We start from the raw sequence: 26789 nt of genomic DNA, 5'->3' as shown, positions 1-26789 counted from the left end.
TCACTGGGTGCAGATACTACATCTTGCTTACACAGATGGCGGACAGCATCTGCGAGGGCAAAATGTACCGTGCAATACAGCCTTTTAACGGTTTCACGACAAGAATGGGGCAGCAGGCACCACAACAGTTAAGGAACTCAACTTGTGACCTTAATGGTTTCAGGAGACGTTAAGTCTTAGGAAGGGCCTAACTCTTGTGCTCTTCAGCATGGTACTTAAGATGAAGTGCTTTCATAAAAATAAAAAAAAAATCCAGTTGAATAAATGGGTAAAATTGTACCTTTGGATACATGCATACAGGTAGCAACTAAACAACAATGATCTTTACTGCTCTGACATTCTTGCTCATCAAAAGCATTAAACAGACCAAGTCGGTGCTGTGAAATGTCATGCGAAAGCCAAATAAAATCACACAGGAATATACCTCGGCAGCATGGAGCCCAGCGATAACTTGCGAATCACAGTTTTATATGCAAATTACGAAACAGCGATCACAAGGAAATAGAATATTTTTTATTCGTCATAGAGTATGATAAAACAAGCATAGTTTGAACTTGCACCGTGCGCATTTTACGCCAGGCGTTCTATAAGACGGCTCTTTTGATCTGGGTTCTTTGCCTTCACACCGAATTTGCACGCCGTGCGTTGACACAGACAGCAGTGTTGGAGCAGAGCCCTGGCACAGGGCATTCTGCAATAACCAACGGTTGTTTGTTTTTGCGTACTGTCATTAAAATAGACTAAAAAAAGGATTTAAGACCAAAAGATGGATGGTTCCCATTCCAGGACAGAACCTACCACTCACAACGCTCTTGAGCAAGTTGAGAAAGTGAAACTGCCATTGAAGATGCATGCGAGCGCATGCATGCTCTGCATTGGTGTGAACTGGTGTGTGCATGGTGGCACGATGGGCAATGCTGGTGCCTGCCGATGCCCGAGTTATGCATTCTGGTGTAGGTCTGAACCCAACTCGGTGTGAGTGGAGTTGCAAGCTCTTCCTGTGTTCTCAATCCAAAGACGTTTGCAGAAGAAGGAAAACCACTTCCATACGCTCCCTTACCATGAAAACCACGCAAGCAGTTGCCATGATCTGAATTTGACTTTTTGGCACCCACCCGTACTCTTTGTGCGTCTATGAGTGCGTGCATGCGGTGCGCTGAATGACTGCAAGTAGTGACTATGAGCTGGGAATGCTCCGTATGCGATCAATGACAGCGTATATATTTTGTGAGAAAGGACACGTGTAAATGCCGTATGATTGCAAGTTGTGCGATTTTATACGCAGGGCTTGAGTGTGTTTGCACTGTGCGAGTGTCTGCGCGTTGTGCCAGTGTGTACTTGCTGTACCTGGGAAGCAGGCCGCCAGCTGTCCAGGAGACCAGGTCCGCTCAAGCTGCCAGTCACCTCCCAGCAGCCCCCACAGTGATGATGGCGGGGGAGCACATTTGTCATGCCAGCTCCTCATTAAGAGGACATAATGGGAGGTTTTTTCTCACACAAAAAACAGCAGACATTCCTGGGGCTACAGAGACAGGTGGTGGCTCAGGATTGCAAAGACAACATCACTGACTGCACCCTGTCCCCACGGCAACGTGACCTCGAGCATCCCACCACCAAGCACTGTGCGCCCATTGATCATGCCATCCACCTGCCTGAGTACTGTGTTTGTGGGACATTGGTAGCATCCTCTACATCGCTCAGGCACGCACGTTACACACATTCACTTCGCTGCCATGGTGTTTCAGATTTGTAGAGATCAATATGTTTCAGCTGCTGCCTCACGGCTCCCGAGCAATGGGTTTGGATCCAGTTCACTCTGTGGAATTAGCATGTTCTCCCCATGTTCGCATGGGTTTCCTCTGGGCGCTCCTGTTTCATCTCACAACCCAAAGACGTGTTTCAGATGAACTGGTGACTCTAAACTGTCCGTGGTGTGTATGTACATGGGTGCGAGTCTAGGGCGTACTCTGCCTTGTGCCCTACACTTCTAGGATAGGCTCCGGTGCACTACGACCCTGCACCGGACCTCGGTGTCAGGGATCATGATCTTTAACGAAGAGAAAATCTTCAAGCATTAATGAAATATTGATAACACACGGGGTGGGTGGGTGCAGTAGGTTTGGCCGGGTCCCACCCTCTGGTGGGTCTGGGGTTCGAGTCTTGCTTGGGGTGCCTTGCGACGGACTGGCGTCCCGTCCTGGGCGTGTCCCCTCCCCCTCCGGCCTTACGCCCCGCGTTGCCGGGTTAGGCTCCGGCTCGCCGAGACCCCGCTTGGGACAAGCGGCTTCAGCCTGTGTGTGTGTGTGAGAAAACACACAGGCGTGGACAATACACCACATTCCTTGTCTTAATGAGCTGCATGGGGGACTGCAATGGGGTGAACTGTAAGGCAGCACCTCGTTCACCTCAGAGAGCAGAGAAACTCTCACTCACACACACACACACAGCGCCGACCCATTTGAAATACCATCGAGCAAAGTGCCTCATCAGTTTCCCTCTCCTCTCTGTCAGTGATGTTCACAGCTATTGAATTACGTTCACACAAACACACACGCTATTAAATCGACTCGCTCTCCCTTCATTTACCCAGCAGCGAAAATCACCATAATTATGGCTGTTCTCGACACGGATGAGTGCGGCGGCGAGGAAGGAACGAGGAGCGGGCGACGCCGCAGTCTAAAATTAAACACAACACGCGTAAACACGGGCCATAATGGGGGAAATATGCAATTATTTCTAATTAAGGAGGAAGGATCCATGCGCAGTTAAGTCAGTCTTTTTGGTGTGAAAGAGCGGGCGACCCTCTCTCAGAGAGTGTCTGCAATCAAACAAGTTTATAAAAAGTGATGCCACCGAGTCCCGCGCCTTCTAACGTCACGTGCTCAAGAGATACACAATTATTATTACTTCATGATTTTGTTCGTTCGGACGATGGCAAATCCCCCCCCTTGCTTATAAATATCGCGAGGAGTCTGCAGCAGCAGCATGGCCATGGCGCCTTTTTTCCTCCCTCGAACTGACGCCGCTAAACCATAAAGGAGCCTAATCCGTCTTAATGTCTGCAAATGGAATGGCGTGTCCTCCGTTCATTAAGGATTCCGCGTCCTTGTTTCCTATCGCCCGATTTCACGGCGCGCTGTTCCACGCGACTCGCGCTGGTAACCAGGGGACGTCTCGCGCGGGAACTCTCCCCCTCCCGGCGCGCGGCACCGCGAGCTGCGCCCCGCGCGAGCTAATCGCGCTAATCTGTTTGTTGAATACGCCAGGTTACAGAGTGAAATAATGATTTCCGAACGCTGTCACAACACTACAGAGGATACGGACGCGGTTTAACATCAGTAATACTTTTATTTCAACAATGGTGATTTAATGAAACGCACGGCGTGTTCGGGCGTTCGAAATAATGGGACTCGATTGCATGGTGTCATTTTAAAAAAGTATGAAATCTGATTTACAAATCGGTATTTCGTGCAAAACGCGCATTATTGCCCGTTTACTCACATTCTCGGCTTATAACAGTCGCGACGACGGTGACATCTTTCTCCAGGTGTGTCCCAGTGCTGAACGAGAAAGAAAAACGCGCCCGAACACGCGCAGATCATGAAACGAATTCGTAACGCGGTGCCCAACGGGCGGCCCGCAAGAACACTTTATTTATTAACATGTACTAGAGCTACCGCAAAGACAAGACTGTCAATTGCTCAGCTGTTTTGAAATAAGCGTGTCGCTTTCTACAGCCAGGGCTACGACGTGTGGCCCCAGAGCAGTTCACAGTAATGGCTGTGGGTCCCCTCTGTCCTGAGCGCACTTCCCATTTTCTGGAGGACCAACTGGACAGAAGACACACACACACACACACCCCGTCTAAAATTACTTGCCCCAAGCAGGGTTGCGGCGAGCCGGAGCCTAACCCGGCAACACCGGGCGTAAGGCCGGAGGGGGAGGGGACACACCCAGGACGGGACGCCAGTCCGTCGCGAGGTACTCCAAGCGGGACTCGAACCCCAGACCCGCCAGAGGGCAGGACCCGGCCAAGCCCGCTGCGACACTGCACCCCCTCTCGGGGAGGGGACCGAAAGAAAAGCAGCATACAAGTGTCCTACATCAGCAGGGACTGCTACAGAAGAGCTGAAGATGTGTCCAGCAATTTCCTACTCAAATGTGTTAACAGAATACATCTTGTGGAATAAAGGGGAAAAAACACAATAGATTCCACAAAATGTACTCTGGGACGCTTTTGACTGGAAAGGTACTGTATCTTTAGGTATATTGCAATATATTTTCTTCCTACAAGTCAGCAATATATAAATGACAAACACAGAGGAATCCTGCACATCATAAACTGCTTCAGAGGACCATATTAATGAGCAGTTATGAAGCCTTCCCGGAAGAGATTAAAGCTGGCAACGGAGGGAATACATTGCGAGGCCGTGGCCCCCCTCGTAGGGTGACAAGCACGGCAGAATGATGCGGTGGGCAGGCGTGCGGGCCACCATTGACCATGCGTTTTCAGCTGACTGACCAAGATCCGGCCAACAGTGGCATCAGCATGGTTCCGGATTTGGGAGGCAGGTGTGTGTGTAGCGGTGCATTAACCTGTGTCCCTGGGCAGCTCCGCGTGCCCTGCCATGTCAGTGTGGCGGGTGCTGCTGAGTGTGACGGCGCAATGGAATTTGTGCTGGATGGTTATTAGCTCAGAGGGAGAATGCTTGTGTTTGCAGCAGTGGGGATGGGACAAACGGAGAAATGGTACGAGTGCAAAACGCAACGTTCTGCGCTGTCCGTGGGCTGCGCTCCACGTTCTGAGAACGATGGGACCTTAAGCAAAAAGTGGTGTCCACACTCGCCAACCTCTCCTTTGAGCTTCTTGTAGTATTTGCTGCAGGAGAGTCTGAGTCCGTGGGTTTTCTCCCCATGGACTCAGACTTCCATCTCTGTTATAACAAAATTACTGAAAGACGAACGCACGTGTCGTGTTGTCCGAAGCTGTAATGGTAAAGCCTTAGAAAAAAAGGCAGCCAGTCATGAGATGATACAGAAAGTAGCCTACCTGCGGGCTGATCATGTCTGTTCCCTCACTTTGAACACCATGCACAACAATAACATGGAAATTCTAGCGAGAAATAAAACTCAAGATTTTTGCCCTTAAAGGATAATCAGCAGATTTTATAAAGGAACTACAGCAAGTCTCATACGGCACTGTAGTCTGAACCTCATCATTTTCTCCACATCCTTATGGGCCTCTTGAGGACGGAGCAGCTCTGACTTATTTCCACCCAGCATTACTATCTCGCCGGGACCCCGGCGCAGTTATTTTTACAAAACGAATGTGTCTTCCATTTTTGTTTTGTCATTTTTTTAAACTGGAGCAATCTACAGCTCAAATTCCCACACGAGTATAAAAAAAAAAGTTATTGTCAAAGAGAAGGAGCTGTAAAAGGCAGCTGTACTTAATGGGGGACTATTCATCTGGAGTGAGAGACGTTTGCTACACATTCTTTCACCGTCTTCATTTCTTAGACTCCCACGGTGCCATTAAACCTGGAGGTTAAAAAAAAAAGACATTCATTTTCTCTTACCCTTTCTAGAAGCACAGGGCCTAGTGCATTGTCTCTCTCCAGATTTACACCTTCAAATACACTTACCGTGGCTGTCATGAAGAGAAGAGAGGGGACCTGGGGCTAATTTCTGCCATTGTGGCAACCGTGGCATCTTTCTTTCTCTCTCTGTCTCTTGCTCTCTTTCTTACCAGCTGTGATGGAGCCAAAGGGTGCCGTTTCGGATCAGGTGATATAAAGGACACCTGACAAATCTGTTTTTAAAAAAAGCAAGAAAAGCAGGCCAGCTGCCATCCCCTAAGCTAAAGGATTGTTAGGATCCACAACCCCAGATGTTCCTGGAGGTCTCGGAAACATAGACATTTCAGTCTATCTGGCTGCTGCAAGCTTCTGGCAGGCCCAGTCGGCAAAGGGGTTTTGAACAATCCCGTGGGTTTATACGCTGTTTAAACCACCGGAAAAATAAATGCTTGTGCACACCTTATGTGCAGTTCAACTAAATGACTCTTTGATCCTGAGTGACTAATAAATATCCATTCATCCATATTATTTCAAGAACTGTTTCTCCTGATCCTCACAGAGCCTATCCCGGAAGCACCGGGCACAAGTCTAAGGTGGATAACACTCTGGATGGAATACCAGTCTATTGCAGGGTAGCCACGCGTCCGCACACTCACCCATTCACACGCCAAGGGCAATTGAATGTCACCAGTCCAGCTGCACTACATGTCTTTGGACTTTTGGAGGAAACAGACATAGAGAGACCATGCAAACTCTACACAGACTAAGCAGAGATGAAAACTACATTCTCTCACACCACCCAGGCACTGTGAGGCAGCATCACTACTCACTGCACCACTGTGCCAGATGAATAAATAAATTATAATAAATTAATGACATAAATAAATCTATGCAAGCCCTCTCATAAGCAAATATAGCTTAACATCATTATTCCAGATAATGAGGCTCATTGACACTGTCATGAATTTCAATGTGACGATGGACTCAAATTTATAAATGTAAATGGTTTTGTTATGTTTTCTGGATTAAGATTGAATAAGAATAGTGAAGTTGTCATACTGCCATACTGCATTTTAGGTTGGACTTGTAACCTTTGCCTTTGTATATAGCAGTTCATTTGTACTGAATCAGTTCAGGGTTATGGGTCTATCTCAAGTGTTTACTGGCAGGCCTTTGGCTTCAAGTGTAATACCTACAGCCTTTCACAAACTCAGTTTGCAAACTGTTTACTGCTGATAGCATAGTGGTTAGAGCTGTCGCCTTGCAATCAGCAGACTTGAATCCCTGCTGCTGTACCATTGAGCAAGGCACTTATCCTGAATTGCTCCAGTAAAAATGATCCTGCTGTATAAATGGGTAAATAATTGTAAGCAGCTTAGTATTCAAACCTAGCATTATGATTTGCATTGAGGAAAGGCAAATCTAAATGAATTGTTATTATTATGATTATTGCGAGGGGGGGGTGCGGTGGGTTTGGCTGGGTCCCGCTCTCTGGTGGGTCTGGGGTTCGAGTCCTGCTTGGGGTGCCTTGCGACGGACTGGCGTCCCGTCCTCGGTGTGTCCCCTCCCCCTCCAGCCTTGTGCCCTGTGTTGCCAGGTCAGGCTCTGGCTCGCCACAACCCTATTTGGGACAAGCGGTTTCAGACAGTGTGTGTGGTTATTACAATTAGGATTATTATTTTTATTATTATAACCCCCTGTCCTATGAGCAAAAACAGAGATTCCATTTTCTTCTTACAAACGATCTTTCTCGATGTTCTTTTTTTGGTTTGGTTATAGTCTGCTATGATAGAGGGAAGTAAAATGTCACATCTCTTTATATTCTCTGTCATTTTCAAAGTGCAGAATTCTTTACCCATCTCCCTCTGGCCTGGTCACCGTGCTCATGTTTTTTTCCCTTCCCCCACACTTGCTTTTGCATCTCTCCCGCTGGTGCGGTTCTAGCCCTCGGGGAAATGCAGGAGGCACCAGGCAGCGATCTGAATGTATGAAGGCTCATCAGTGATGCTCCTTTAGAAGCCCACTATGCTTCACTAAGAGCCTGTTTAGCTTTTAGTTAACCTTGAGCGTGGCTTCTCAGAGCCTTCAGCCATGCTTCAGCACGGGTTCTTTTGCTGCGTTCATATACGAGCTATGCATGCTTTTGCTCTGTTATCATATGGGTTTTTTGCCTTTCCCCGTACTTGAATACTGCTTCGTTTAGTCATTTGCTGCATTAACTGTGCAACCGTTCGGCCTCACACTACGGCCGAATACGGGGTCGTTTGGTCGCTTACTGCATTTTCTTGTGGGAACGGCGACATGAGAAAGGTAACCCAAACCGGTGGTCACATAATGCAGGCACATGAAGTCATGTCTGTGACCACTGACTTCTGCTAGAAACTCGTTCCACAGCTCAGAGTGCAATGGGGAAAACAAATTACTTCTGGAAGCACAGCGCAAAGCGGTTCAGGAGTGGAATAGGAGCGGAATAGGAGCTAATGATATTCTAGAGCCTGGTTGGTGAGCTCATTCCACTTACTACCAAGCTGCTTTCTTGTCTTAACTCCCCAGTGAGATGGGAGTGAGGAATTGGGGACTGGATATAACAATGACCATACCGTGTTGCTCGCCAGACAGGGAGGGAAGTCGAAGATCAGGAAACTCAGTCTCACCGTTAAATTCAAACTCTTGGCTAAACCATAAACAAAAGAAACAACTGAAGACTTAAGTGAGACTTCAGAACAAACCTAACTTACTGCGGTCGCAAAGAACAAGGGTACAAAACAAAAGTTATCCTGAGGGAGAGCAAAAAAGTCTAGTCTTCTTCATATTGTTTTCTTTTACCTTGCACCGACAAAGGCACCGATACCTATTGGAACAGTTAACGCGGGGCCGTTCCGAGAAATTTAAGCCTCTCTGGGAGGAAGTTATGGCCTGAGCAATGTGAATTTTAAAAAAAAAAAAAAATGATATTATCATTAAATGACTGCATGTTTGTTGCCGGAACACTTTGAAGTTTGTCTCTAGTTCGCCGTAGCACTTCCCAGTGACTCAGAGAATCCCATAAGCTGCTATAGACTATCTCATGCGTCCAGACTCCACTCACTTCAGTCGTTTTTAGGCGGTGGCTCAGTCTCATCCAGCAAAGCCTCCTGTGTTGCAACTTGGCAAAACAAAACAGGATCAAGTAAACAGCAAGGAAGAGACGGTGGAAGAAAATAGTGGGACAGACTCGGTGGGACCGAGCAACAGCCGCCGTTCCTGTAAGAGAAGTGGCAACAGGGAAGGGAAGGAAATGAAAAGCATTATTCATGCATTTCCTTTTTTTTATGCAAAAGCAGCTTACATAGCATACAGTTTTTCCATATACCTGTTTACACGCATTGATCTTGTGCAGCCAATTCAGGTGAAGTGCTTTAATAGCACAGCTGAGGATCTCTTCCTGGCGCCTTCCAGTTCTTGGTCATAAATCCAGCTTCAAAACTACACTGGCTTCTGCTGAATTTCTGAGACGTGCACAAACAAACTAATAAGTAAACTGACATAATGGAAGTAAACATCTCAAAGGAGGATAGCTGAGAGGTCCTTTCTGACACCGTATGTGTGTATTTGCGTCAGTGCTGGTGGCACATAGCTGCAGGGATGTGACAAGGGCCTGGAGAGACATTCTCCTGCATAGCAGGGTGGCTGCAGAAGTAGAAGACCTGCTGCAAAGGGAAGAGGAGCACTGGGAAGGAGAGGAATACTATAGTAAGAGGAGAGAGAAGGAGAGGGTGCAGGTGGCTTGACTTTGTACGTAGCGCAGCGGGCACGGTGAGCCCTATGGGACAGGGGACGAAACAAGTCAAGGAGCCCAAGAGAGAATGAAGAAAAGAGCTGGATGTGGAGGGACTCGGAGCGAGCCCAGCGCAGGAGGGGTTGAGCTTTGGCTGCGATTAGCCCTTTTTGGGCCCAGTCTGTTTAATGAAGTGACATTACACCAGAATCTGTGCTGGCTCTCTCAGGGTCTGGGAGAGCTAAGTTAATGAAAAGGGATTACTCTCTTAAAACCAGGGTCCATCTGCCTCTTTGCTTCCACTCCATCAGTGACTACTCCTTTGGTCTTTATCTCCCGTAACACTTAAAAAGGAGTGATTTTGCAAGATTCGCCAGAGGGATTTTTACCGAGTGTCTCTGTGCGTGTGTCCTCACACAGATTTACACAATAAATACTGTGGAGCACGTGTACGGTCACGCGTCAAGAAAGGAACGCATTTTCTCAGTGCATGTACAGTCAGCATCAGTGTGTGGGGACTCCTGGTGACATCTACTGTAGGCAGATCAAGTGTCAGAGTGGATGCTGGAAGTTGACCCCCCCCACAGGTGCAATGTTAGTTGTGATGGTTCCCATCTCCCCCGTAATGGCCCTCGCTTGCACCGCTAGTCTTGCTTTGTCTCCTTCCTCCTCCCTAATAAGCAGAGACTGGCTTGCTGTCCGTACGTCTTTCTGCTTGATTTCACTGCAGAAATTGTTTCTATGCCATTCTGTGGAATGCAGCTAATGTCAAGAAGAGTGTGTGTGTGTGTGTGTGTGGGGTGTCTTTAAGCGATTCTGAGAAGCTGACTGCTAAATTCACCTGCACTGAATTATTTATCTTCCAAATCTAGGACGCTTCAGTGTTTTGTATGCAAGGCAGGTGCCACAAGTATGTCTCTATCTTTCCGTGCAAGTTCTTTCTTTTTTGTGGAAGGCTGCATCAAAAGTCATCTATAGGAAGCCGCTGCTGAAAGAACGTCGCTTTGGCCAACATAGCACGAGGCTTGCTTCCGAGTGCATTGAAATCAGCCGCAAAGGTATCATTTTACAAACAAGGCGATGAAGCACATTGCTTACTGTTGTGCTATTGAGACGAATGCACGTAAAAAGCCCCGCCACCTGAGTTGTGACAGTGTTAGTGAGGGGGGCCTTGGTCCCTTCACAAGCACGTTACACAGATCTGCTCCAGTTGGAACTCACATGCTTGCATGATGCCCTGTAGTACAGTGGATATAAATACAGAAAGGCGTTGGCCCAGCTAGAGGTCAGGGCTTCATTGTAGACGTAGACACCTTGCGCCAGTACAAAGCTACAAAAGTTATATTGTTGAAAATACTGCGGAAGGAAACACCACGGAACACTGCTAATATATCTAATATATGGATGCGCGTATATTATCCCAAGGAAACACCAAGGAAAACTGCTTTGGTTGTAATTCACATACATTTATTTTGCTCCTGCCAGGAGCCCAGATTTGCCTGTGCAATAAAGCCAAAGGGACTATAACGTATCTAAATCTCTGAGATTTGCACTATCATGATAAATGAAGGGAACTGGTTTGATGCTTCTGCTCTATCCACAGATTGCAAAGCCTCATTTATACCCACACGCTGTGGGCTTGAAGGGCCATAGCTAAGACTCATACACAAAAAACATAGTAACAAGTATTTGTAAATAGATTAAACCCCCATTAAACATCCATTAAATGCCGTTAATTAAAATCCAAGCAGCAGACAGCTGCATTTTTCCCCCGCTTTCCTCTTCGTTTTCTCTATCATATCTCCTCCCAACTTCTGCCTTCATAATGGAGTCCCTTTATCCATCCACACACATGCCACAGATCTCCTCCCACAATTCTCGGTGTGTCACATGCTCTGCGTGGTGCTGGAAAAGCTATTTTTAGACTCTCCGGTTCCCGATTTTTGGAAAGCTGTCGCCACTCACCCTCAGGCTTCCACCAAGAGCACTGCCGGTGCAGGTGTGGAGGACCCCTTCACACCTGTCTCACCTCCTGCAAGCACCCGATGTTGCTCTGACATCACCCTTATGCCACCACGAATCGCTCTTCCACGCGTGCTGCTTGCACGGCCTGTTTTTGCTACAGCTGCGCGAGTACTGTCGAAATGACAGAAATGTGCGGTATGCTGAAAAGACACGAGCGTGTGATTAAACAACCAGATTGGCACACTTTACCCCAGGCATTGCCACTCTTCTGACCAGGCCTACACAGCTGTGTTGAAGTCCTCTCCAAGTAGACTGGCACACTCAAGGCTTGTCTGAGCCAGAGCCCAGCCTTCTACAGGCTGCAGAGTGCAGCAGCTGGTCTACGGATTTACAGACCCAGGCTTATTAGCAAGAGACTGCCGACTGAAATAAAGCGCTGAAATTCCCACCGCACCCTTTGGGAAGCTCCTTCACCCAGCTTTCTTTTTCTTTTTTTTTTTTTTTTAGAAGCTTCAGTGAAAAATATCTGACTGCATAAATGGGTGAAAACTGAAATTTAAAAAATTCAGAAATAATAATGCATGAGAGTGCAGGCTGTGCCTTCGGAATTATAACATTACACAAGATGCCCTCAAATGCTGGGCGAGAAACTGCTTCAGTAATTCAAGAAAGCGAGGCCAAGAATGTCACTCTTTCAAGAAAAAGGGTCCCGATTGCCTTCACATCTGGTGCTGTCCGAAGCTGTCAGTGTAGCGACTACGCTGAGACCTCCCGGAGCTCATCTGGATTATGAAGTACCATCTCCTGTTTGAAAACTGCACAAATGACAGTGATATATTCAAGATCATACTGGAAGAAAATGAGCAAATTACAGAGTAGAAGGTGCTGGGAAAAATCATTTTCAATAGCTAATTTTTTGGCTACTGGAATTAAAGTTGAGTAATGTGCCATCAAGCCAAGGCTCCAGCATTCCTGTGCAGATAAAAGGCCTCAACACAATCAGAACTTGCAAAGGGCTCTAATCATTGAGGGTACGTGTCTACGCGCGTGCCAACAGAATCATTTACTCCCTGCTGAGAGACAGGCTTAGAAAAGGCCTCCAGAGCAGCAGGGGTCTCCACATGTCATTCCACCTCCCAAACCCTAATGATGGGATAATTTCTCTAGAAAAATTATCAATATGGTGAAATGTCATGTAGTTTTCTAATGAGGTGTCACCACCTCCATAGCCTTCAAAGGCCTCAGGCCCAAGCAGTTACGAATCCAAGGGCAAGCCTGCATGCATAGTGGCCACATTGAACAAAGAAAACACATTTCCATATGGTTTCACTCCCCTCCCGCTGAGATAACATGCCTTCCCAAACACAGTCTAATATTTTGAGTCTAGCATTATGGTCTCTAGGGTAAACATAGTACACACGCTTTATAAATGTGACACGTAAACACATTTCTGCAACACTTGCCAGTACATCTGAATGCATCTATTGGGGTTTAAACATCATTCCAGAGAAAGCATGATATTAACCTACTTTATCTGTTAATCAGTTTATGTAACTTGCCATTTATTTGTTCAGCAAAAACTATCCTTACTTTCACCCTCTAAAACTGTAGATAAGAAATGTTGGTGGATGATTAACACATGAAGACCTCATTCATTCGGACAGTGTGGCATTAGGTAAGGACTGGCACAATGAATGCTATAATTAATCAACTTTTCATTAGTAAGTCTGGCAGAATTTTGAGGTGGACGGCGCAGCCCTGAGACACACGGACCGAGGACACCAAGGCACACCTGGAAAAGATTATTTTCTTCCAGTGACATGCTGTAAAGGGTTACGGAGAGACGTGGACACGCCTTTCCCTGTGCCATTAGTGGAGATGGGTTACTCATAAGGGCAATTTTAGCATGAACCCCTTTTCGCTGATATTCCCTACAGTGACACACTGGGCCGCCTGATTAAGGACTGCGCCAGTAGTTGGTTACTGATCTATTTATTTCCTTCTCTCCAGCGATAAGTGAGAATACAGAGGCACGCTGACCAAGGGCTTGAAAGGGTCAACCGTCAGCCCCAGTGGCACGCTGTTTAATAATTTTCCCCTGGAAAAACTATCAACGCCATCTGTCACGGAAATCGTGGGAGAAAGGGGGATACACGGAGGGACGACATTGGAAGGGGCAGGCCTGGCTGGTGATGGTTGGAAAAACGTCTCAAATACTGGATTGACAAAAAGCACATTGTCTCACCCCCAGAATCCATCTCCTCTACTCAGTAATTCAAACTGACATTATTGGCGTAGCTGTTCTCCAGTGTGTCCAAAGCGATGTCAGTCATGCAGTTTAGAGAGAATGAGTCATTGTTAAGCAAAACAATGACATGAGTATATACTCTGCCTTCCTCCCTCTCTTCTTTTGCTTTCTTACTGAGCCTATAAGCTCGTGCCACATACCAGCGCTCTCTCCCGATCCCTCTGTCATCTTTTTCATCTATCTTAGTCCCCTCATGTATTCCTCACACAGTAGAACCAAGCATGCTTCCTTATTCCAATCAATCTTTCTCCAGCGTTCTCCTCACAAGCAAAGTTCTTCTCCTTTCCTGCTTCTCATTTTTGACATCCAACAGCAGATGGCCTGGATGAGGGTCACAAAGGTATCAGCAGGCAGAAACCAGTGGAGAACACGTAGTACAGTGGCTATAGCTGCTATCTTGCACCTGCAGGACCCCGGTTTGTAACCTACCCTGCTATAGCACTCTCGAGCAAGGTTCTTACTGTAAAATGGCTCCAGCAAAAATTACCTACTTGCATAAATCAGGAGATCACTGTAGGAAGCTTAAAATTCTAAGTTGCTCTGTAGAAAAGCATCAGCTAAATAAATAAATGTAATGCAAATGCAATATATCCCAGCTGTGACTCCAGCCAACCAGTGTCGCCTGTATGCTGGCACAGCAGGTAGCGCTGCTGTCTCACAGTGCTTGGGTGGTGCGAGAGAATGAGGGTTCGAACCCTGCTCAGTCTGTGTGGAGTTTGAATGTTCTCCCTGTGCGGGTTTCCTCTGGGTGCTCTGGTTTCCTCCCACAGTCCAAAGACATTCTGTTCAGGTTCACCCATAGTGTGTGAGTGACAGAGTGTGTTCCACTGATGTATGGATGAGTGACCCATTGTAAGTAGTGTGTCTAGCAGAGTAAATCACTGTGGTGAATAAGGTGTGTGGGCTGATAACACTACATAGAGTTCACTAAATAAATAAATGTACCTGCCACTGATATAATTTGACTATGGATATTTGTAGCAGACTCCTCCCAAACAATACCCAAGATATTCAGTCCATTCTTCCTCACAGGGACTTTGCAAGCTGTTGGTATAATGTAGGAGGGTTGTACAGCACTAAAATATAAGAGAGGGAAACACAAACATAAGCACATGAGACAGCCAGGGAGTGCTTGGCAGGAGGAGCAGTGTGGAGTAAGGTGTGGGGTGTCTCTATATGTCTAAATCGATTAGCTTCTTGCCTGAATATTAAATTAATCTGTCTCCTAACAGTATCAGTTCTCACCAACGCATTCCCCACTAATTTGGAGCTTCATATGGACGCGAAAATGGTGAGCTATCACATGGTTTTTTAATTTTCTAGGTTTTAAAACAATCAAAGCTGAAGTGTGACGGGGGGTCGTTTTAAGTAAGATGGTGAAAGAGCAATGGGGGGGCCAAGATAAGAAATCCATTTTCTCTAGCTTTCGACGTGGCAGCCGAACAGACAGGCTGCACCTCTGGTTCGCCACAGACGAGCTCGTGCCGCGTTTCACAACAGAAACATTAGGAGACTGTGTTCGACAGTCTGTCAAAACCTCAGGTGTACATCCAGCCCCAAGCCCTGCTCATTGTCTCACTTTCCTTTGCGATGATCACTTCCCCTCGCTTCATCTGTAGTGGCCAGGCTCCTGTACGTACCTTCTGCTAATTTGTCTAATCAAACCACGTCTTCACCCAATGCTAAATCCCCACTCGGCTCATTTGCTGAAAGAGTAGGTGCCCTTGTCAAGAAACGCAGGGAGAAACACAGAGAGGAAGAGCGAGACAGATCACGAAGGCGGAACTCTGTCCGCTCCGGCAGTTGATATTTCGGTTGATTCATACCGTAAAAGTGCATCATCTCAAAAAGGGCAAACACATCACCACTTTTCCCACAACATCAATTGGCTTAGCGCACTCCCTCATTCGAAATGGTCTGGAACGCCTCCGCTTGCCTCGACGCGTTCGTGCCACAGTTGGATTAACATATGCCTTTAAGATGACTTGTGATGACTTGTGATAATGCTATTTACATTCACTGTGCTGTACAACGGGCCTCTTAAGCACAGCTTGATTTGGATCTTAGGATCTTGTAAGTAGGTCCTGCGTGGCTCAGATAGTAAAAGCAATCATCCTAGAGACAGACTGTTTGCCATGCTCTACACCTCAGTACTGTTCGGGGTTATTGGGCTCTTCTGCTATTTGTGACAGTCAACTGCATGGTGACAGTGAGACCTTAATCTTGTAAAAAAAAAAATCTGACGTAAAATCAAAGCCGTCCAAGTCACGGTGAGGTTAACGGCCACCGTGAGAATAAGCTAAAGTATCGTGCTTAACGGTGAAATGGTGTCCACGTGCGCACGTTTGCTGACTGCTACTGTTGACACGGGATGACTTGCTCCGTTCGTCTCACTGGGGACAAAAGGGTCATAGCAGTGTGATGGGGAAGGCTGGATGGACCCCTGAATAATGAGGGTCAGGGTCTGTACCATACTATATCAACAGGGATGTAGTGCAAGAGGACATCTCCTTTTTACCGGAGACAGGTTGAAGTCCCAAGCTACGTTGTTGTGCCCTTTACGCAAGGTTTTTAACTTACTCTGCTTTAGCGACAATATCTAGTTGTAAAATTTGGAGCTATGCAAGTCAAGGGAAGAACATGAGCAAAACACCACACATACAAGTGGCATCACGACTGCTAATTTTATCAGGAAAGGTTCGTTTACAAACGCGTTCATTCACTGCAAATCTGGTCATTTGGGCAAAAAAAAAAACCCGTACAAAATGTATTCTTATAATTCATTCATTATCGTCACTATTTTTGGCGGTTGTCCTTTGCTTGTTGTTGCGTCAGTTTGATGCTCGCTTGGGACTTGGCGCTGTTTCAACATTAAGCAGTTAGGCGTGCGTTTGCACCTCTGCCAGTGTGCAAAACGAGGTAGTCGGTAGGCAGCTCATCCCAGCGGTCGAAACCGGAGGACGTGCCGCATTTCCGCTCCACGCCGGGACTCGGCAAACAGGATTACACGGCTGCCCAGGGGAGACATCTCCGCAGCAGGTGATACATGCTATTGCAGCGCCGTCGTTAGAGGCGGAGGGAATTATCACAAAAGGTCAGCAGAGTCAGCTGCAGAATGTCACGGTTCAGCCACATTTTGTGGTAGGGGCTGTGGGGAGAGGATATTTAAATAAATACGCTGGTCTCCCGAAAAAAAAGCGCAATTCCTTGCTTCTGAACCTAAGCATAAAACGCTCAGGATTAAGCCGATGCCAAAAAGGCAACAGGAATCATATCGATTCTAAGCAAATCACAGCAATGAAGCTTCGAATAACGAAAAGGGGGTTGGGTGTGCGGAGCATCCTTATTCACCGAGTGGAATTCTGATCATACTGTGAAATTTCAACTTCTCTCCCTATCTCCTGGCAGATAAGTCCAGAGATATGGCCATGTACCACCACAGGGGGAAGCTAGATTGTGTGGCACGCCGCCAGGCGCACTGGTCTGCTTCTCTGTGGATAAAACACAGGTTACAGCAAGACCTCTTACTGTAGGAGAGATTAGGATTTACAGCCAGGCTACCTTGTAGTGGTCAGATGGATGGCGCCGATAACATCCCCGCGTCTCCAATGTGAGCGACAAATGAATAGCGAGCGGACCAAGAGGCAAAGGTGTGAGAGGAATGTGCTCCACAAAACACCAATCGGTTTACTGTGTGCCTGTCAGCGGGCACACGCACATCAACTGAAATCAACAAGAAAAAACTGGAATAGATAAAGGACTTATGGAGAACTTTGAAACAAGAACAGGGACAGCTTAATCAGCTAGACACTGCAGCTGCAAGTACCGATAAGGCAGCAGCGAAGTCGCCGTGTGCAGCGCACAGGTACGCTGTACGGCCTAATGAACAATATATCACTGTATATACACAAACCTAAGGCCAGCAGCTCGAAGAGCAAATGAGCCCTGGGTTGTAGACTGCAAAGCAAACAGCTAAAGGTTGACACTCAACGATGGTTCAATACTGAAAAAACAACCCCTTATAGCAAGCAAACTCCACACCAAAGTGAGAAAATCCCAGTCGTACTAGTAAGCAGACTGCCAGACGTGAGCCGTACATCAAGCTGAAAAGATTCTCTTGCCCTCCGTGGCTCTTCATACCTCGCGTCATCATCCGGATCATCGTAAATATCACTGGTCTCCTTGTCAACCGCAAGATCCTGCTATGGTTTGACTTCATCGGTCACCTCTTCCATTTCAATCTGGCCCAGTGTCAGTCCCTGATTCTTTCTCCCTATTGATTCCACTAGCTTCCCTGGTCCTCCTCAGAAAATGGGTCCTTCAGAATTCTCATTTCCCCTCTTCACCGTTATGTTAATGTCAAGGTCTGAATTGGAAGGCAAGAAAATTCAGTCGAGCAAACAGCTCGGAATAGAAACAACACGGTTTTTCTTTTTTTTAAACTCTCTCTTCTTCACTCTTCCTTGGTTGCAGGTTGTGGACTGGAGGTCCTCTTGGTTCTGTGGGGTTTGAAACTGTCCTGGTCGTGTCCACACCACTGTATCTGCTACACGGCGCCCAGTACCGTCAGCTGCCAGGCGCACAACTTCCTGTCCGTGCCCGAAGGCATCCCGGCAGACAGCGAACGTATCTTTCTGCAGAACAACCGGATCCAGCAGCTCCTCCGTGGTCACTTCAGCCCGACCACTGTCACTCTTTGGATCTACTCCAACAACATCAGCTACATTGAGCCCTCCACTTTCCTGGGCTTTACCCTGCTGGAAGAACTGGACCTGGGGGATAACAGGCACTTGCGGACCCTGGCAGCAGACACTTTCCTTGGGTTGAGCAGGCTTCACGCGCTGCACCTGTACCGTTGTGGCCTGAGTGCTCTGCCGAGTGGCATCTTCCAGGGTCTACGAAACCTACAGTACCTCTACCTACAGGTGAGGATCAGACATGACCTGATGCTAAATGTTCGCCTTATGCTTGTTTGTGTACACTACACATATAGCTAAAGGTGATCTGCTTGCAATATCTGTCTGGCTACTAAAAAGATTTTCTTGTTACACCTAAAGAACTTAAGTATTCATAGTACACAAATGTCCTTGCTAAAATGTTCTTCAATAGGGATGCATTCCCACAGAAACTAAAACAGCTCATACTAACCATAGAATTCCATGGATTTTTTTTTGCCCAGGACAACCACCTGGAGTTCCTGCAGGACGACCTGTTCGTGGACCTCCACAACCTGAGCCACCTGTTCTTGCACGGGAATCGGCTGTGGAGTCTGCACCAGAACACCTTCCGGGGGTTGGGTGCTCTGGACCGCTTGCTGCTGCACCACAACCGGCTGCAGTGGGTAGACCGACTGGCATTCCATGACTTACGGCGCCTCACTACACTCTACCTGTTCAACAACTCACTGACGCAGCTGCCGGCAGAGTGCTTGGCACAGCTGCCCGCGCTGGAGTACCTGCGCCTCAATGACAACCCATGGGACTGCGGCTGTCGGGCACTGCCGCTGTGGGACTGGCTGCAGCGATTCCGCGGTTCTACCTCCGAGGTGGGCTGCCGCGAGCCACCCGAGCTGGCTAACCGGAACCTCAAACTGCTGCCCCGGGATGAGCTGCCTAGCTGCTCGGGCTCTGAGCTGCTACACCAGAGTAAATCAGGCCCCCGAGCAGGTAACGATAAGGTGTCCTTGAAGAAGGAACACCCCCGCTCCCACAAGGAGCACCCACGCCTCCACCACCCCCTCACACCACCTTCACCCTTGCCCCATCCCCCACCACCCCCCTTCAGCGGTTCAGCCGCAGGGACTGGGGCGCCAACAGGGGGCACCTCCGCGCAGCGGCCACGAAACTGCACGCGCCTGCGCAGCCGGGGGGGCAAGGGAAAGGGGCAGAATGAGGTGCACACCCTGAAGGAGATGACTGACAAGGAGTATTCAGTCCCTGAATCTGCCTCTGGGGCCAGCAAGTATGACCACGGTAGCCCCAATAGTGCCCCCCCTCGGAGGAAGCACAAGTGCACTCCTCGGACCTCGGTGCGCCCCCCCAGTGGGGTCCAGCAAGCTAATAGCTGGGCACCATCCTACCAATCCCATCAGTCCTTGCTACTGCTGTACAGTGTCTTGGGAGTTCTTGGATCCCTGACCTCAGTCATACTGCGCTGAACCAACAGGACACATCAGACAACTAAGAATTCAGTCTTCATACCCACTCTAGCTCCAGCACTCAATGGCCTGTGTGTATGTGTGTGTGTGCGCGCGTGTGTGTGTGCATGTGTGTATGGGAAAGAGTGACTGATAGTGAGTTAGTATGGCTTTTGTGTGAGGAGCGTTTTTATTTTAAGACCGGAGTCGCCAAAAGCAACAATGACCGGCCGGTGTGAAGGATTCAGACCAGCCTTCAGGGTGAAACACTTCGAGTCTTGTCGAAAGGAAATAGAAAGGAGCACAGGACAACGCTGAACCGGCTTTCACTGCCAGTCATGTCTTTACATTGTTATTCTGATCCCTTTGCTGTCCTCATTAGCTAGCTTGTTGTCCATAGCTTAGATGGAAGCAGTAAGGACCAAACTATGAAGAAGCTCAGGATAGGAGCAGCAATTTTGGCTCAACTTCTCTGTGAAGGAACAAAGTGGGTTTAAACAAATTTAAAAAAAAAAAAAAGCGAAAGTAATTTCTCCTGCTCTTACAAGTCTCTTCAGTCTCTGTTAATATGCAGCGAAAGCTGTTAAAGGCCCAAAGTCTTCACATGGGAGGATAATTTTTTTGTTTGGCCAGTTATGGAGCGTAGCTCATCAGAAAGATAAGCGGCCATACGTAAGTAAAAGAATGACCGCTATTCCAGATGTTGGCGTGTGCTCTGGAGCACTCTTCTTTAAACGGTATCAGGGCTGTCTGGGGATCCGTAGCGCTGAACAGAACTTTCCCCGAAGTACTGGGCGTTACGGTTAGCTCTACGTATATGTACTCTAATGCCACTCCACCAGATGATTGCCAGCATAAAAATCCTTTACATACCACGGATTCTTCATGTGCGCTTTTCTTTTCTTGGTATACTTTAGGCATTTTACATAATGGTACTTTGGGATTTCTTCTCATATGCTTTTTCATATGCACGCCTTTGTCCATGTGTTGATGCACAATAAAGAGCCAATTAATGTCAAGCTGCCAGAATCTGCGCTGAAGCGGATGGGAGCTGGCTTCAATCTCATCTGTTGCCAGAGTCTGCCTGTCCCCAGGAGAGTAAGCTGCGGCACTGAAGAATCTGTCAAAGCAGATCTCGTCTTTCCTGTTTGTTGGTTTGCTTGTTTGCTCCTGACAAGACACTAATGGCCTTGGTGCGGAGAAGGAAGCTCAGAGTGGGGCAGAGGGGGAAGGGGTGAAAGGCCAAAGAAGGAAGATCTTTGACCTATAGACCCCTTAATTCAACCCATCTTTCCACAGAGACGTTTCACTACACACAGAGTAAAAAGAAAACATGTCATTTTCAAAAATTTATATATATATAAACAATTATCAGAAAACTTCCCATTCCATAAAGGAACTTAGATGGGTAGTAGTATTAAAAAATGGAAAAAAGAACATTTAAAATACATATATATCAAAAGAAGTGACTCTTTGCTGTAAACGTAAGATTAATGTCCAGGGGAATCAATAACCAAGCACAGGAAAAGGAGTACGGAACTGTGTAAAACACTCCAGGGGTTTCATGCTGGTGGGCAGCCAAGAATGAAACAATCATTAATAGCAAAGAAAGGTGCTGCTGAACGAAGGACTGATAGAACACAATGCCACCCCCTATGGACTGGTGGGGCTTTGACGCCTCCAAACTAGAAAAATCCCGAGACTGTGTTTGTACTAATGTGAACTGTACCGTTATCAGTAATAAGAAAAATTACAGTGCTGATAATAACCATTATAAACATGTCCATTAATTACATTTCCAGCTGTTACAGGGTTTCCGCTTCCTGAAAAGGGGAAGTATATTTGGTTAAATTTTTTTTTTTTTTTTTTGTTTTGTTTTCGTAACGTCTTCTCAGCACCATGTTGAAATAATGCACAGTTCTGTTTCTCTTCCATCGCCTTCCGTTCTAAGTCATTATCAAAGAACAGTAATACAAAAATGTTTATAAAGATATTAAAGATCTATATCTTCTTATGTTAAAGATGACTGAGTGAGTTTATTTTTGCAGCAAGATTTAACAAGCCAAACTTCTTTCTACTGGTCACTACTTTTAATTTACAGTAGAAATCGACTGAGAGCTTGTTTGTATTCTGTTACCCCCCCCAGTCGGTATTTGTGTTTGTACTCCATTATCCTCTGTTCTGAACTGTATCCCCCTGATGATATGTTGTTGGTCAATGGCGATCCTGCCCAAGCCCCAATAATAATCCCAGCCCTGATCTGCTCACAGTAGCACAAATTTGCTTGGAAGTGTAATGACCCCCCCACCAAAAAAAAAAAAAAATCCCAGCGCAAGTGCCTATGAAGAAAAATCTCCTGCCCAACCCAAAGGTAACACGCACACACTCAATTACACAGAGTCTGAGATAGTGGGGGGAGGGGGTGGCGGTGGAAATCCCTCACAGACACACACTCTGAATCAGTGTGAAATTTAAAAAGCACTAGGAGTATTTATGAGCGTGTCACAGCAAATCTGTAGATATTCAAGGTTATTATTATTATTAATGGAACTCTAGAACATAAATTCTATTTCCTTCCACCCCCTCCATACCATGATGGAAATTGATCTACAAGTAAGTGTGCAATTTAGTTTTTTTATTCTGCTAAACGAAAAAGGGAAAAAGTTAGTTTTATGCATGGTTGAGGATGGCTTCAGAATTATATTTAAATTGATGAGCTGCTGTTGCCACTAATGGTGCTGTGCTCTCGCTCCATCAACCTTCACTCCCTCCCCATACCTTTTTCCTTATCCTCTGCATTGGAGCAGTGCGGGAGGGGGGGCACTGTCACTGACCTCAATCACAGCAGTCAACCCAAATTATCCCAGGACTATAGAAACAGGAAACTGCCTCTCCCCCAAACTGAAAACATTTCCCTCTGCTAAACCCCAATGGTTGCGTGTCATTACCAGCGCTGCACTGTACTGAAGGAGGACAGCTGGTGCAAGGGTACACAAAACTGGGATGTCCTGCGAACTAAACTAAATTGACTTGGCTAACGTACTCCCAGAAAGCAAAAATCAGTGTACAGCGACTGAGCCACATCCTCTCATGTTTTTGAAGCATCTGCTCTCTGGCTAATTCTCATCCACTTAGCAGGTTCTTAATTTGTCTTTCTACAGACCTGTAAGACAAACAAGGAAGAGAGAGTTGAGCCAACACAAGGGCACACGCAAAAGGCAGCGTCGCATGTCTGTAGAATCTGCCATAAACGGTCAAACGGATCTTCACAGGACGCAAGGGCATGTGGAAAACGCAACCGATGGACTTTCAATCATTCACAGGCATTATTTAAACTCGTTTCCACCATTGAATGCAAAGCCTCTAGTGGCAGTGATGACAATGTCAATGAGAGGTGTGCAGTTGGACTGTGTTGCTGATGACTATGCTGTCATCGCTTGAGTGGAACCGTGTCCTACACCTCGTTCATCAACCAGCGCTAGTAGCTTATCACCCAGTGAAACGGAAGCCGCAACCTTTGCCACTTTGGGTGTAACATTACAGATCCTCCTATGGCGCTACCTGTACGAACCAAATAAAGGAGCCAGTAGTTGTAGGGAACATCATTTAAAGTCTCTTTTGGTACCATAAGCTGAAGTTTCCTTACACAAAGCAGCTGATTCGCTGAGCCTGGATTGAAAAATAGGTTTTTTTTCCTCTTCTATTATTGGTCTGATTCGGCTCAGTTTAAGGACTGATTCGTTCACATGTAACAGTGTTTATAAAATTGACTATGTGGGTGATTGTGCTATGATCAACAAGTAGTGGATTGTTTAAGTTGTGCAATATGATGCGATAACGTTTAATGCAGTGGAATGAGATTCCACACAAGGTTTTTGGCACCTGTGTGTAAAATGTTGCCCCACGAATGTCAACGGAACCCCAAAACACAGTGAAGTGGGGCAGTGAACTGATTGCAAAAAATAAACTGCATGGAGCAAAAAAAAAAAATACAATTCTCAGTTAAGCAATATGGATGAGCAAATGGGAAGAGACATGATGAGGTGGATCAGAGAAAGATTGCCATGGGACTGAATGAAGGGGAGACAGAGGAGAGGATGTAACAGATGGGACAGAGATGAATTGTGAAATGAACTGGCAGTTTGCAAAGAACAGAATACAGGCAGAAAGAGAAGCAGAGAAAGACAGAGAGACAAAAAGTGAGTGAGAACATGGAGTGATGAGGACAGCGTGGCCACGCATCCAAGTCCTGGAGAATGACAGCAGAAGGAAGGGATATTAGAGCCTGCCAGTCTACTCCGTGTACAGAGCTCAAGAGTTTGCTCATTTTTCACTACTTGACCACCTTACTAAAGACCTACGTTTCTTGAAATACATACAGATATTAATAATTACAAAAGAATCTTCAAATCTATTACATGTTTAAAAAAAAGATACATACACAGATACTCATTTAGTTAATACTTTTCTCCAAAGCAACATACAATGTTACACTACTTACAATTATTTACACATTTATACAAGTAGGTAATCGTTTACTAGAACAATTTACAGCAAGTACCTTGATCAAGGGTGCTACCACCGGAGGTGGGATTTGAACCCGGAACCTCTGGGGCCAGAGGCAGCTGATGTAATCACTACACATTTTCCACACCCATTTTTGCATTCTTTGGATTTCTTCTTGAAACATAGCACCCATGTAAACCCAGAACGTGTACAGCACAGGTAAAACGGAAGCGCGGGTGATGTGTCCTCCGCAGTGCGCAGCGAGCCTAACGTGAGCCCAGTATTTGCATATAACTCCACCGAGTACCATCGATAATGTTTTTGCAGCCAAACCAGTCCAGCAACTTGCCTCTGCTTCAGCAGGGAGGTTCCTCACAGTACTTTCTAAATAAAAAATGGGAACACGGTCACACACTGCACAGAGAGCACTTCTGCTAAAAATGCTTTGAACCGCCCATGCTTACATACAAGAGCCAGCCTGCAACACACAGTTCCACTGGAAACGTTCTCGGTGGACACATTGGACAGGCATTTTGTTGTCATCATGCAGAGAAGGAGTGGAATTAAAGTCTGTTATGAGACTCTCAAAGTTTACAAAAACATTTTAGGATGACGAGCGGTGTGTGTGCCACATAGCGTTGCATTGAGCTTATGCGACTTATGTAGTTTTAATTAAAAGCAAGCGTTTAGGAAATTAAAAATTGAGAGAAGGAAAGCGTACGACGGGGGGGACACCGCTGGGGGACATTATAATTAACGGAATAAACGACACAGACTCCGGAGCACTTGCCTCTTCCAATCCCCTCAACCCCCCACCTTCTATCCTCAGTCCCTCATTCCCCAGCCAATCACAAAACTAATATCACCTGTCTTTGTAAGCCCTTCAATTCCACAATCGCGTTCATCTTTATTTATTTATGCAAAGATGCCCTCCAACCCTGCCAGGATGCTTTGCTTGGTCCCTCACTTCATCCTGCTTTCATTCAAAAACAGCCCAAATCTCAGCTCCTGTATTAGGTGCTATAAGAACCCAACGACTACCGAACAGCCTTCCGTTAAGTAGGAAAGAAATAAACACAGACGCACAATAAACGTAGTATTTCATTGAACTGAAAGTTCATCGCGTTACTCTTCCGAATACGTTTTCTAGATTCAGAATCCAGATTTCGCCCCTTTATCATAAAGCTGATGAGGCAAAGCCCAAAGCTCAGCTTAGCTTTAATGTGATTAAGTGTAATGTGATCCAGGATACAACTCTATGACTGTTTATCCAACACAATGCCTTTTATTTGCTATACGCTCAAAGACGCCTCAATAGAAGGGCTGTCAGCATCTCTGCAGGCTAAACAAGGTCTCATCATGCGCACTTCAGATACATTTTAGCATAAGAATAATGACATTAGTTTTTAAAACATGAATGGAACAGCCTTCTTCAATACTACCTTGAGGGAGCAGAACCAAGAGTTTCTGGTGGTGCAGCGAGGACGCACGGTGTTCTCAAAATGCCTGAATCATCAAACCCGGCAGCCCCAAAACCAAACACTACTACTGCTGTTGACAGACCCTCCAAGTTACCGCTAGATCTCCTTCTGATCTCCATCGATCAAGACTCACTGTCATACTCCAAGAGTTAACGCGCTACCAGAGACGGGTACACACGGTCGAAAAATGCCATATCAGTCCAACGTACTCTAACTTCTCATCCATATCCCAGCATAGCAATCATGTTCATTGTCGATTAATCATAATCTTCAGCCACGTATGCCAAGAAGCGGACCAGAAAGGAGAAAATCACGAGGAGGCCCTGGATGCTCTACATCTTCACCGTGTCCTCATGACAAAGCAACAGGCTCAAAACCAAGAAGTGCAGTAGTGATCAGTGAACGTCTTTATTACTGTGAGATACAACCAGAGTGTTTCTGTATTATATTACTGGAAGTAAATGGTTTTTAAGTGTTCATGTGACATTTTTATTTTTACTTGTCACCCGGAGAAGCACTTTAGGTAAAGGACATCCGACTTCACACGAGCTGCCAATTCTTGGCATTTTAGAAACGGGTATCTTATTCCACAGAAAATTACTAAATGACAAAAATGACATTTTTAAGACGACATAAATGATGTATTTATTTTCTACAATATTCTCAGGTGTCTTTCTGACATCCGGGGAGTGATGTCAATCCCCCTCTCGAGAGGCGCAAATCCCGCTCACACTGTTTGTTCTCCCTAGACTGCCAGGCTGTGTTAAGTTTTATCTTGACAAGGAAAGAAAGAAAAACACAATGGGGAGCATCTACCACTCTCTCCCTTTCCCAAAGTGTGCATCACTTGTGAGACGCACTAAAACACCTACCTTGAGCCCAGCCTGCGTTTCTTCCTGAAGGGCTTGTATTCTACGGAGGAACACGCACCTTCTCTCTCTCTCACTCACACACACACACACACACACACACACACACACACACACACACACACACACACACACACACACACACAACATGGCTTTCTGAACACATAATATATAATGTATAAGAAATT

At 46.4% G+C, this 26789-nt stretch overlaps 1 protein-coding gene across 1 annotated transcript in view; it reads left to right on the top strand.

The window, feature by feature from the left end:
- The window catches only part of rtn4rl1b (reticulon 4 receptor-like 1b), a 99704-nt gene extending 78026 nt beyond the window's left edge, over positions 1–21678 (top strand). The window contains exons 2-3 of the mRNA XM_018748246.2: positions 18083–18534; positions 18789–21678. Coding sequence (XP_018603762.1) covers positions 18083–18534; positions 18789–19766 — 1430 coding nt within the window. The 3' untranslated portion in view covers positions 19767–21678. The remainder of the gene's footprint in view (positions 1–18082; positions 18535–18788) is intronic.
- Positions 21679–26789: the final 5111 nt, after the last annotated feature.

This window comes from Scleropages formosus, chromosome 10 (genome assembly GCF_900964775.1).
Source record: "Scleropages formosus chromosome 10, fSclFor1.1, whole genome shotgun sequence".
Taxonomy (NCBI): domain Eukaryota; kingdom Metazoa; phylum Chordata; class Actinopteri; order Osteoglossiformes; family Osteoglossidae; genus Scleropages; species Scleropages formosus.
This window is presented reverse-complemented; position numbering and strand designations above follow the sequence as displayed.